We start from the raw sequence: 12500 nt of genomic DNA, 5'->3' as shown, positions 1-12500 counted from the left end.
GAAAGGGGGAACGTGAGAGAGAGAGAGAGGGAAAAATGAATAGAAAAGTTACATCAAGTTATATGGTGAAACATATAAGAAATAACTAGATAATGAATTTAGTGAAAAAGATGAAAATGTCAGAAAAAAACAAGAACGAGTCAACAAAACGAAAACAAGACTGAAGCACAAACCAGCAAAGTTAGAGCCAATAAAATCCTTACAAACAAACAAAGACAAACAAACACCGAAATCAAAGGAAAATGAATGAAAACCAACTACCTGACTCATCGCAAAACAATACAACTAACAAACAAAGCAAAACAATACAACAAACAAACAAAAAACAATACAACAAATAAACAAAACAGTCCAACAGACAAAAAGACAATGCAACAAATAAACAAAACACAATGCGACAAACAAAACGAAACAAGACAATACAACAAACCAACCAAACGACGTAAAACCAAACCAAACAAAAGACAAAATCCATCAATAAACAAACAATAAACACTAACACGAAACAAACAAAAGCAAAAAATAAAAATAAATAAAAAGAATTAAAAAATAAATAAATAAAAAGTAAATAAATAAGTGAAAGATAAATTAAGATAAACTAAAACAATTAAAACCAATAAGAAAGAAAAAACAGGAAAAGGCGACAGACAGCGAGCCCAGACAGCGAGCGGGGCCGGCCGGAGCTCCATTACTTTGCGGAAAATTCGATTGTGCCTTTTATGAAAGCTGGCAGCGGGCGGCGTGTCACGTGGAATACGGGCGCGAAAAAGGGGAATATTGATTGAAATGGGGAGGGGGAGTCGGCGGGAGTTTTTCGGTTGGAATAATGGGTGAAGGGGGGGGGGAAGGGGGAGGGGGGGAAAGGGGGGGGGGGATGAGGTGAAAAGGGAGGGGGTTAAAGGGTGGTGGTGGGTGGAAGAGGTGGGAAATGGAGGAGCTAAGGGGTGGTTGGGTGGCCTGCCTCCTCCTCCCCTTCTCCTTGTTCTTGTTTTCTTGTTCTCCTCCTCCCTCCTCCTCTTCTTCCTCCTTTCCTCCTTTCCTCCTTCCCTCCTTCCTCCTTTTTCCTCCCTCCTCCCCTTTTCCCTCTTCCCTCCTTTTCCCTCCCCTTCCCCCCTTTCCCCCTTCCCAGTCCTCCCCCCCCCCACAAAATAAAGTCAACAGTAACACTTATAAAAGCATTGGCATTAATAATGTTCATAACAATAGCAACAGTGATGACAATAATGATAATCATGGCCATAATAATAACCCTGTTACTGCTACCAGTAATAATAGCAACGATAATTATTAAAAGAAAAAAGTAATAATGGTATGAATGATAAGGTGGACGAGTAAAGATAATCAAGAAAACTCATTTTCTTACCAAAAGACGAGCATTTTTTAGCATTTTTTTACACCGCTGCTTTGATGACGAGACGCGGTTTGATGTTTACTTTTTTTTTATTTTTATGTATTTCTGTTTTTTTGTTTTTGTTTTGTTTTTGTTGTACATGCCTTTAAAAATTTGTCCTTTTTGTTTTGTATATATATTTTTCTTTCCTTTTTTACTTTTTTTTCTTCAAATTTTTGTTTTGTATTATATTTATTTTCTTCATTCTCTCTTTTCCTTTATTTTTTATTTTTGTTTAGTATTTTTTTTTTCTTTTTTTTCCTCTGCGGATGAAAATGACTCGCATGCTGACGAGATAGCGTTAATGACTCCGTGCAAGAAAGGCATAAAAGATCACGTACTTTTTCCACGGCGTAATATTGATGGATTTCGGGCGGGCGATGGGCGTGGGCGTGAGGAGGAGGGTGAAGGGTGAAGGGTGAGGATAGGGAGAAAGAATGGAGGGGGGGGAGATGAGGCGGTTTTTGAAAAGAGGGGTTAAGGGTGGGTTAGGGGTGTGAAAAGGGGGAGGGGGGGGGGAAGGAGGTTTAATGATCCGAAAGGGGGATGTTTTTTTTGTTGTTTTATTTGCACGGTGTGTGTGTGTGTGGGGGGGGGGGTGGGGATACGGAATCTGTTAACGTTGTGTATCATTGATTTTTTTTTTTTTTTTTTTGAGAAGGGGGGGGGGGTGGATGGATGTTGAATTATGATCTTTTTCTTTTGTTGTTTGTACACCTTTTGTGTTTATTTATTTATTATTTTTTTAGGGGATCTATTTATGTGTCCTCCATTGTTCCATTATCATTAATCTGTTACGACGTATATCTTTTTCAATTAATTCTTGTCCTTTTTCCCTTCGATATTTCTTCTTTCGGCTAATCTCTTTTCAACCCTCCCTCCCTCCCTGTGCTACCCCCTCCCTTCTGTTACTCCCCGAAGATGCACCTTTTAATCAAAGTTTTACCCTTACACACGCCCCCCCTCCTCCCCCTCTTCCCCTCTTCCTCCTGTCTTCTCTTCTCTCTCTCTCTTCCCCCCTCTACCCTTTTCTCATTACTCCCCTCTCCCTCTTCCCCCTTTCTTCTCCTCTCCCTCTTCCCCTTTCCTTCCCCCTCTTTCCCTTACTCCATCCCTCCTCCCCCTTCCCCCTTCCTCCTCTCCTCCCCCCTTCATTTTCCCTTCCACCCCCTTAGTCTTCACCTCGATTTCCTTCCCCTCTTTGTAAAAGGCATACACAAGATTAATGGTCTTACTGGTTCCCCGAGCTCCTCCCCTCCTCTCCCCTCCCCCTACCCATTCCCCTCCCTTTCATTCCTCTTTGTCCTCCTATCTCTTCTTGTCTCTCACTCACTCTCTTCCCCATCCCTTTCCCTCCTCCTCATTCCCGCATCCTTCTTTCTATCCCCTCCTCCCTTGTTCCTCCATCATCGTATCCATCCTCTCCCACCTTCCTTTCCCCTTGTCCCTCTTTCCCTCCTCCCCTCCCCTTCCCCCATATTCCTCCATCCCTCTTCCCCTTTCCCCTCATTCCCCCAGCCATCTCTCCCCTCGCCCACCCTCCCCATCACCCCACCTACCCCCTCCCCTTTTCCTCCCCTTTGCAGAGCCCTCAAAAAAAAAAAAAAAAAAAAAATGCGCAGGTCTCTATCCCTTAAAGAGTACTGTTACCCTTGATTTCCACATCCGGGGCTTGTTTGCTATTCATTTCGTTAATGGCCACTTGTTTACGTATGTGTGCATAGACGTAGTCACACGTACATCGGTTTACCCTACGCGCACGCACATATTCACACGAATACACGATTCACATTAACATGCACATTCACATCCGCGTGCTCATACTCATACTCCTCATACTCATATTCATACTCATATTCATACTCACATTCATACTCATATTCATACTCATATTCATACTCATGTCCACACACACACACACACACACACACACACACACACACACACACACACACACACACACACACACACACACACACACACACACACACACACACACACACACACACTAATATCGTCACGGCTTCTTTACAGGATAAGCTGTAAGACAAATACAGAGACGAGAGGCTAAGTAATCGAAGGAAAACAGGAAGAACCGTGTAAACAGAAAGAGAGAGAGAGAGAGGGAGAGAGAGAGAGAGAGAGAGAGAGAGAGAGAGAGAGAGAGAGAGAGAGAGAGAGAGAGAGAGAGAGAGAGAGGGGGGGGGGGAGGGAGGGAGGGAGGGAGGGAGGGAGGGAGAGAGAGAGAGAGAGAGAGAGAGAGAGAGAGAGAGAGAGAGACAGACAGACAGACAGACAGACAGACAGACAGACTGACAAGCACAGACAGGCATACATACATGCAGAGACAGACAGAGAGACACAGACAGAAAGACGGGCAGACCAGACAGACAGACAATAGATACAGACAGACACAGACAGACAACAGATACAGAGTGACAGACAGACAACAGACACAGACAGACAAAAGAGGAGCTAGTTGACATAGTGACATCAAAAAAACAAACAAACAAACAACGAATGAAAATCGGGGACGACACTTTAGACAATAATTACCGAAGCGCCTCGTTGCCTCGTCATTCCAACCGGACGTCGTTACAAAGAAATTGGGAATAAAAAAGAAAAAAGAAAAATCCCGAATAAAAAACAGAAAAAAAGGAAGAGGAGAGAGATGAAGATAGGATGAGGGGGGGGGGGAGAGAGAGGAAGCTCCTGATGGATGGGCACAGGAGGGAATAAAGAAGGAGAGAGAAGAGGGAGAGAAAAAATGGAGGCTAATTACTGAAATGACCGACGGTTATTAGATGCTCCACACACGAGGTTTTCGTGGGATGGGAAGAGGGTGAGGGAGAGGGTGGAGGAGAGGGAGAGGGAGAGGGAGAGGGTGAGGGTGAGGTGTGAGGTGAGAGGGAGAGGGTGAAGGAGAGGGAGAGGGAGAAGGTGAGGGAGAGGGAGAGGGTGAAGGAGAGAAGGTAAGGAGAGGAGAAGGTGAGCGAGAGAGGGAGAGGTGTGAGGGAGAGGAAGAGGGAAGGGGGAAGGGAGAGAGGGTGAGGTGAGGAGGGTGAAGGAGAGGAAGTGGGAGGGTGAGGGAGAGAGAGACAGAGAGTAGGGGGAGGAAGAAGGCGAGAGAGTGAGGGCAGAATAATGGAGGAGAGGAAGAGTTCGAGACACAAAAGAGGGAGAGGGAGAGAGGTGAGAGGTGAGGGTGAGGGAGAGGGAGAGGGAGAGAGGGAGGGAGGAAGGGAGAGGGACGAGAGAGAGACGAGAGAGTAGGGGGAGAGAAAGAGAGAGCAAGAGAGAGCAGAGATAGAGGGAGAGAGAGAGAGAGAGATGAGTTCCGAGACACAAATAATTGAGAGAGAGAGAGAGAGAGAGAGAGAGAGAGAGAGAAAGGGAGGGGGAGAGGGAGAGGGAGAGGGAGAGAGAGAGAGAGAGAGAGAGAGAGAGAGAGAGAGAGAACTTCGTCTGTGGATTTTGATGCCCTCAGTTGGCCTTGTGTCTGTGGGAAACGATTTTTGCACGTGTGGTGGTGAGTAGTGTGTGTGTGTGTGTGTGTGTGTGTGTGTGTGTGTGTGTGTGTGTGTGTGTGTGTGTGTGTGTGCGTGTGTGTTTGTTTGGAGAGAGAGAGAGAGTGTGTGTATGTGTGTTGGAGAGAGAGAGAGAGAGAGAGAGAGAGAGAGAGAGAGAGAGAGAGAGAGAGAGAGAGAGAGAGAATGGTCTTCATTTGCAGTTTCCATCGTCTCCCCCCCACCATCCCTCTCCCTCTCCCTCCCTATAATAAAAAGAATTCTTGTTTTGGAATCCCCTCTCCCACTCCCACCCCACCCCCTCTCCCCTTCCTGTTCCTTCCCTCACCCCTCCCCTTCCTGCACCTCCCCCTCCCTCCCTCACTCCCTTTCTTCCCTTCCTCCCTCTCTCCCCCTTCTGCTAACTCGTTCTCCCGCCTTCCCCTGCACTCTTTTCCTCTCCGTCTCTCGTCCTCCCTTGCCCTCTCCTCCCTCTCCTCCGCCCACTTCGTCCTGCTCTCTTCTCTCCTCCCTTCTCCCTTCCTCCTTCTCCTTCGCCCACTCCTTCCTGTCACTTCTTTCAGCCCCACTCCCTTCCCTCCTCCCCTCTCCTTCCTCCCTCCTCCTTCCCTCCTTTCCTCCCTCCCTCCCCTCCCCTTCCTCCTCCCTTCTCTGCTCCCTTCGCCTTCAGAGGAAAACGGCATGTCTCGCCCCTATTAATAAAACCTAATTATCTTGCCCTCCCCCTCCCTCCTTCCCCTCCTTCCTCCCGTCTCTGCAACAGCCCCCAACGCCCCCCCCCAGCAACCTCCCTTCTCATCATCTTATCCTTCTTCATTCCCTGCTGATCGTGGTTTGTCATGGGTTATTCATTTATTAGTTTTTTTTTCCTTTTCTCTCTTTCTTCGTTTTGTTTTCTTTTCTTTTATGGGTGTGTGTGGGGGTGTTTTTTTAAAGATTGTATTTTTTTTGGGAATGAGAAAGGGAAAGGGAGAGAGAGAGAGAGAGAGAGAGAGAGAGAGAGAGAGAGAGAGAGAGAGAGAGAGAGAGAGAGAGAGAGAGAGAGTGTGAGTGGAGAGAGGAGAGAGAGGAGAGAGGAAGGAGAAAAGAGAGAAGAGAGAAAAAGGAAACAAAAACATATAGAGAAAGAGGGTTCAGAAAAGACAAGAAAGAAGACGAATTAAAAAAAAAAAAAAAGCGACTCGAAGGAACAGTAATTAAATGTGAAACAAGCGACTCCGCATCAAATTAATCGCACCGACCCTTTTATTGGTCGTCTTAATTGGAAATTCTCTTTACATTGGTCGATTTTATACGTGACTTCCCCACCGCCGCCGCTGCCCGATTGCGCCTTCGGGGTCACGTGGGTGTGTTTGCGTGAGTGGGGGGGGGGGGCGTGTGGAAGAGGTGGGGGGAGGGAGAGGGGTGTGGGGAAGAAGTGGGTTTGGAGGGAGTGGGGGGGTGTGGGGAGAAGCGTGTGAGAGGGAGAGGGTGGGGGGAGAGAGAGGTGGGGGGAGGGGTGTGGGTAATGAGGGAAGAAGTGAGGGGGGAGGGAAGAGGAGGGGGGAGGAGAAGGGTGGGGAAGGAAGGTGGGGGAGGGAGAGGGGTGTGGGGGGAAGGGGGAGTGGGAGTGGGAAGAGGTGGAGGGGGAGTAAGGGAGTGGGGGTAAAGAGAGATGGAGGGGTAAGGGGGTGTGGGGAAGAGGTGGAGGGGAGTAAGGGGAGTGGGGAAGAGGTGGAAGGGGAAGTAAGGGGGAGTGGGGGAAGAGGTGGGGTGGAATGAAGGGAAGGGTAGGGAGGGGGGGGGAAAGGTTAAGAGATGTGTAGGGGTGGGAGAGGAGGGGGAAAGGAGTATATGTGTGAGTCGGTAGGGGGAGGGAGGGGGAATGTGTGGGGGTTGGATGGGGGGGGTATGTGTTGGTATGTGTGTGTGTGTATTTGTTTGTCTGTCTGTTAGCGAGTAGGAGCGGGGCAGGTGGACACTTATCACGTATTTTATCAAATGGATTGATTTTGCCAAACTGCTTCTAATTTATTGTCCTTTTCCGCGAGTCGTTTCGGTTCCCTTTTTATCCAAGTGGATTGTAATCAGCGGATCGAGTGGCTTTTGTCTTTGTGTGGGATTGTTATTTTCCTTGTTATTTCCGGCCGAACAGAGTTCGCGCGGCGCTTGTCAGCGTCCGCCGAGAGGCCGGCTTTGTTTGTTTGTTTGATTCCGTCGCTCACCCGCTCTCGTCCCTTGCAGACAGCGACGGGGAAACACCAGGCGCAGAAGGCAGCAACGAAGCCCGGCAGCCATGCGGCCCTCCGCCCTGCCCGCCCTCGCGGCCCTGTGCGGCCTCCTAGCGCTCCTGCTCCTCCCGGCGGCGGCGCGCGCCCAGGTGGGGCTGCGCACGGCGCCCCTCACCGCGCCCAGGGTCCGCGACAACGCCGGCGGCAATGACAGCCGCCTGGGCCCGCTGTCCAAGTGGACGGGCGTCCCGCGCAAGAACGCCACCAGCCATATCGAAAGCTCCCTCGCAGCCATCTTCCGCGGCGTCGCCTACGGCGTCTCGACGCTGCCCACTACCTCCTCCACCACCACGCCCGCGCCCCCGCCGCCGCCCGAGCCGACGCTGCCCGCGGGAGGCGCCCACAGGGGACGCCACAACTCGGGGCGACACTCGCACCCATCGTCTGCGCCGCCGACAGGAGACGTCGACGCGAAGGGCGGCGGCCACCATAGGGGCGTGAACAGCGTCGGCGACAGCCCCGTGCAGACGCCCTTCGTGGAGGCCGACGAGGACGACGTGCTTGTCGGCGCGGGCGACGGCCTCGCCCCCGACGAGACGGGCGTGGTGCGGGCGGACGTGGGCGTGAGCAATGTGGCGTGGGTGCGCGAGCTGGGCGCAGCCTGGGTCGTGCACGTGTACTGCGCCGCCGGCCTGTACAGCCTGCTGGCCCTGCTGGCGCTGTTCTGGCTGTCGCGAGTGCACGCGGGCGCGCACCTGCTGCCGCGCGGCTACTACATCACGGTGCAGCTGCTCATGTTCCTGGCCGCCTTCCTGCGCTGCGTGCACCTGTTCCACGACCCCTACGGCGCCGAGCACCGCCTGCCCGAGACGCTGTCGGCCGTGGTCGAGGAGGCGGGCTGGCCGTGCCTGACGGCGGCGCTGGCGGCGGTGGCGCTGGCCGTGGTGCGGGCGTGGCGCTGCCCGCGGCACCTTCCGCGCAAGCACCACGCGCCCGCCGGCCTCGCCGTGCTCACCGTCACCCACCTGGTGACCTCCGTGGGCGCGCACCTCGTCGCCGCCGTGCTGCCGCAGCACGCGGGGGCGCTGAGGGCGGCGGCGCGGACCGTGACGGCGGCGTGGGGCGGCACGGTGGGAATCGCCGGCGTGCTGGGCGTGTGGCGGGCGGCGCGGGAGGCGGGCCGCCATCCGGCGCAGCTCCTGGTGCGGCTCAGCCGCTCGCCTGCGGAAGCGGCGGCGCACACGCGGCACCCGCGTGCGGTCCTACTGCGCGGCGCCCACCTCACGCTGGCCGCCGCCTTCGCCCAGGTGCTGCTGGCGGCGCTGCACATGTACGCCCTGGTGGGGCCGGCGGACATGCTGGCCCTCCCGCCCGCGAACCCGTGGCACTGGCTGGCCCACCAGAGCGTGTGCCGCGTGCTCGAGGTCCTCATGTGGCTCCTGCTGGGGGCGGCGGCGGCGCTTCCCGTGGGCGGCTCGCCCGTCAAGCGCGAGAGCGTGCACAAGAGCGAGACGAGGCTGCTGGCCGCCTTCTCCTGCCGGCGCTGCGGGGGCTGCGCCTGCGCCGACGACGACTCTCAGGGGAAGGACGACGAGGTGTTCCCGACGGTGTGCCAGGCCAGCCAGGCCGTGAGGAACTACACGCTGCAGGCGTGCGGCAAGGGCGTGTTCGAGGAGTCCCTCGCCCCCGGGCCGCCCCCGCCCCTGCACCACCACGCCAACACCACGCGCACCTCCGCGCGCCGCTCCTCCATCCGCAAGTCCGCCACGCTGCACTCCACCACCTCCGACATCCACCTCCTGTGGAACCACCAGGGCCACGCGCCCACGGCCATCCCCGTCAGCACCGCCTCCCGCCCCTCCTCCATGTTGTTCAACGACGCGGGCTTCGTCAGGTTCCGCATGCAGGTGGACCCCAAGCAGGAGGCGGAGGATGTGACGAGGACGTCCCTGCAGGACCTGGAGGTGAAGTCGGACGGGCCGAAGGACGCCGCCTCCGCCAAGCTGCTCAGCCAGACTCCCGTCGGCGGCGACGACGACGACTCGCCCGTGTACGAGCGCACGTACGCCAACGTGTCCAAGTCGGCGGGCAACTCGCCTGTGCGGGCCGTCAGCCCGAGGTTCGGCGCCGCCTACGCCAACAACTTCGAGGAGCTGAAGCAGAAGCGGCAGTGCGCCGGCGACGTGTACAGCGGCGGCAGCGAGGACGGCCACTGCAAGAGCGACGGCGCCAGCGTGACCGACTGCAGCTCCACGGACGCCGCCTCGCCCGCCATCACGTACGACAACGAATGGTCCAAGTACGCCAGCACCTGCTCCTCCATCAGCGCCGCCAACAGCTTCGACGTCCGCATGTACGACGACTTCGAGGTGGCGTCGTACTACCACGCGTCGCCTGTGTCCTCGTCTGACGCCTCGCACGTATACGCCACCCTGCAGCGGCCGCCCCCGCGGGCGGTGCGGCTCGCTCGCCAGCGCGCCCTCCAGGGGGACGCCTCGCCGCCCACTGCGCGCCCGCACGACGCACACATGTACACTCAAGAGCACTTCATGGCCCCCCACGTCCTCGGCCGCACCTCTTCCATGTCCCCGCAGCCCGACTTCCTGGAGCGAGCCTCCGACGGCCGCCCTCGGGCCTCGGACACCGACCTCTTCTCCGCCTCGAGCCACCTCAAGGGTAACCTCCGCTTCCACGAGGCGATGGAGAGGTCGCCGGGGCCTCCGAGGCGGCCGCCGCAGCCCATCCCTCGCCGGGTCAACCTGCACGCCATGAGCCCCGAGGCCACGATGGTCATGGACTACAGAAGACGAGCCGCCGGGGAAGGCCCCGACGAAGGGGGCGAGCCCACGCTGCTGGTGCGCCTCGGCCAGTCGCCGTCGCAGCAGCAGCAGCAGGCGCGGCCGGGGCTCCTTAAGAAGATAGTCAAGAACAACTTCTCCCTCGGAGGCGCCGGCTACTCCCCCCTCAGCTCCGAGGACGTCTACACCCTCCCCATCCAGCAGCAGCAGCAGAAGGGCCCTCGGCACCCGTACCAGCACCAGTCTCAGCCACGGCGCTTCAACGACAAGCGAGAGCGCGTGCGGCCTTGTGGCCACCGTCCCCGCCGCGGCCCCGGCTCCCGGCAGGAGCCCTCTGCCACGAGCCCCACCACGTGCTCGCCCGTCCACATGCCCAAGTACCCAGGCGACCCCGTGCGCCACCTCCAGGGGCACCCGGCCGACCAGCAAGACTTCCAGCAGGCGATTCTGATGAACGGGAAGGAGATCGACGCGGAGGGCCGCCGCGGCGAGAGGCCTCCGCCGCCGCCCCCTCCCCCCCGCGCCGCCTCCGCCTCCCCGCCGTCTTCCCGTCCCGGTTCCTCCATCGCCTCGCACTCCGACCTGCCCTCCGAGTGCGTGGACTCCGACGACGAGATCCAGTCCGATGCCGCACAAAAGCACGACAGCGAGGACGACGAGGACGTGTCGGACTCGTCTTCGACTGCGGCGGCGGCGACGGCGGCGCTGAGGAGGACCTCGGGGAGTGGCCGCTCTCCGCCGAGGTCGCTTGTCTGACCCCCGGCCTCCTTTCTGCCGTGGGAGCGCCGCCTCTCGTGGACGAGGATCTTCACGATCTCCTTCGACGACGGGGAGTCCACGGCGCTCGACCTGGAGTGACGGAGCCGGTCGGGGTGGCAGAGGAAGGGTTCGATGAATATATGATTCATTCAAGCGATATCCTGAGGGGGTGCCAAGGATCAGCCAAAGAACGTGCGACGAAAGACAAACAGACAAAGGGTGATGGAAAACGGAGGAAATGACGAAAGAGAACGAGAGAGAGAGCGATAATAATCACATGTAAATCGCTGGGTCAAAGCTTGCTGGCTTGACTATGATGTGTGTGCAATAGTGGCTGGAGGGTTCAGGGTACGTGCTTAGACCCCAACCCCGAACACAGGAGACTCGTGTGTGCTTCATAGAGTTCGAAAAGTGGAAATAAAAGATAGAAAGAAAGGCAATGAAGCATCAACCGAACTACAGAGCCCGAATTTGTGATTTGTGGAAGGGAAGGAAAGCGTGTGCATTGGGGCAGACTTCCTACCGACGGTGCGTTGAGCAAGACCCAGTGGTTTTAATACGAGGTTTTACGAGTTCGTCTCCGAATTCCGTGTTTATCAGTGATTTCACAAGGTGCGAAAACCTAGAAGCTTTTCCGAAGAAGCTTTGCGTGTGTGAGAGAGTGCGTGTGTGCGCGTGTACATAAATATATTGAACTACATATTCAAGAACTAAAAAAAGATTATAAAATGGATGATTGGTGAGCGCTAAGCAGCTACAAACCTCTGAATGTATTTTTTTTTGTCTCTCCAGAAGCACATCCCCTGTGGCGGATGGCCAAGGCTTGTATTGTATTTCTTAAGGGTGGCTGGCCCCTCGAGGGCTGGCGCAGTACAAACCCTTCATTGTGATATTAAACATGTAAACAAGGGTAACCGAGGCATGGCAGTTGTAGAGTTGTGATGTATTGGAAGCAGTTTTTTTTCCGTTTGATATTTTTTTATTTCTTTTTCTTTTTTCTTTTTTTTCTTTTCTTTTCCTAAAATGTAAAATAACCGAACGGCTTTTTTCCGGCCATTCTTTTCCTAATCTTTTCAACATCTTTACCAACCCAAATCTGATTATGCTGAAAGTTTGCGTAAGTACAAAACTTACCATCCTCCTTAAAAAATGCTGTTGTAAACCGCTCAGAAGGGAAATGCCTACGGGTCTGAGGACAGTCTAAAAAAGTATTAAGCTGAAAAATAAGAATTAGGGGGAAAAAATCTAAAAAATAAGATCAAATAATTCGAGGGGGAAAAATAAGCCTCAATAATCCTTTAAAGGTCAGATTCCTTTAGCGCAGATCTGTTCCATTTCACATCCCAGCACTGCACTGTCATGCTTCACTTGTGGTTCCATTGCTTGTAAGACTTTGTGCAACGTCTTTCATGCCAAGGTGTAAAGTGCACTTAATAATGTCCTTTACGTCTGGGAGGTAAGGAGAGGAGAGGAGAACACGCAGAGAGAGAGAGAGAGAGAGAGAGAGAGAGAGAGAGAGAGAGAGAGAGAGAGAGAGAGAGAGAGAGAGAGAGAGAGAGAGAGAGAGAGCGAGAGAGAGAGAGAGAAGGGGAAGCGTGTGTGAGGGAGAGAGACAGAGTCTGACAGAGACAGCAAGACAGAAACAGACAAGCAGACAGTGAGTGAGCGAGTGAGAGAGAGAGAGAGAGAGAGAGAGAGAGAGAGAGAGAGAGAGAGAGAGAGAGAGAGAGAGAGAGAGAGAGAGAGAGAGAGAGAGAGAGAGAGTGAGTGAGTGAGTGAGTGAGTGAGTGAGTGATTGAGTGAGTGAGTGAGTGAG

At 54.5% G+C, this 12500-nt stretch overlaps 1 protein-coding gene across 1 annotated transcript in view; it reads left to right on the top strand.

Annotated features, from left to right (window-relative positions):
* Nucleotides 1–11095, top strand: part of LOC113830616 (uncharacterized) — a 28802-nt gene extending 17707 nt beyond the window's left edge. The window contains exon 2 of the mRNA XM_070123636.1: nt 7141–11095. Coding sequence (XP_069979737.1) covers nt 7193–10681 — 3489 coding nt within the window. The 5' untranslated portion in view covers nt 7141–7192 and the 3' untranslated portion in view covers nt 10682–11095. The remainder of the gene's footprint in view (nt 1–7140) is intronic.
* The last annotated feature ends 1405 nt before the right edge of the window (nt 11096–12500 follow it).

The sequence above is a fragment of the Penaeus vannamei genome, chromosome 7 (genome assembly GCF_042767895.1).
Source record: "Penaeus vannamei isolate JL-2024 chromosome 7, ASM4276789v1, whole genome shotgun sequence".
Taxonomy (NCBI): Eukaryota; Metazoa; Arthropoda; class Malacostraca; order Decapoda; family Penaeidae; genus Penaeus; species Penaeus vannamei.
This window is presented reverse-complemented; position numbering and strand designations above follow the sequence as displayed.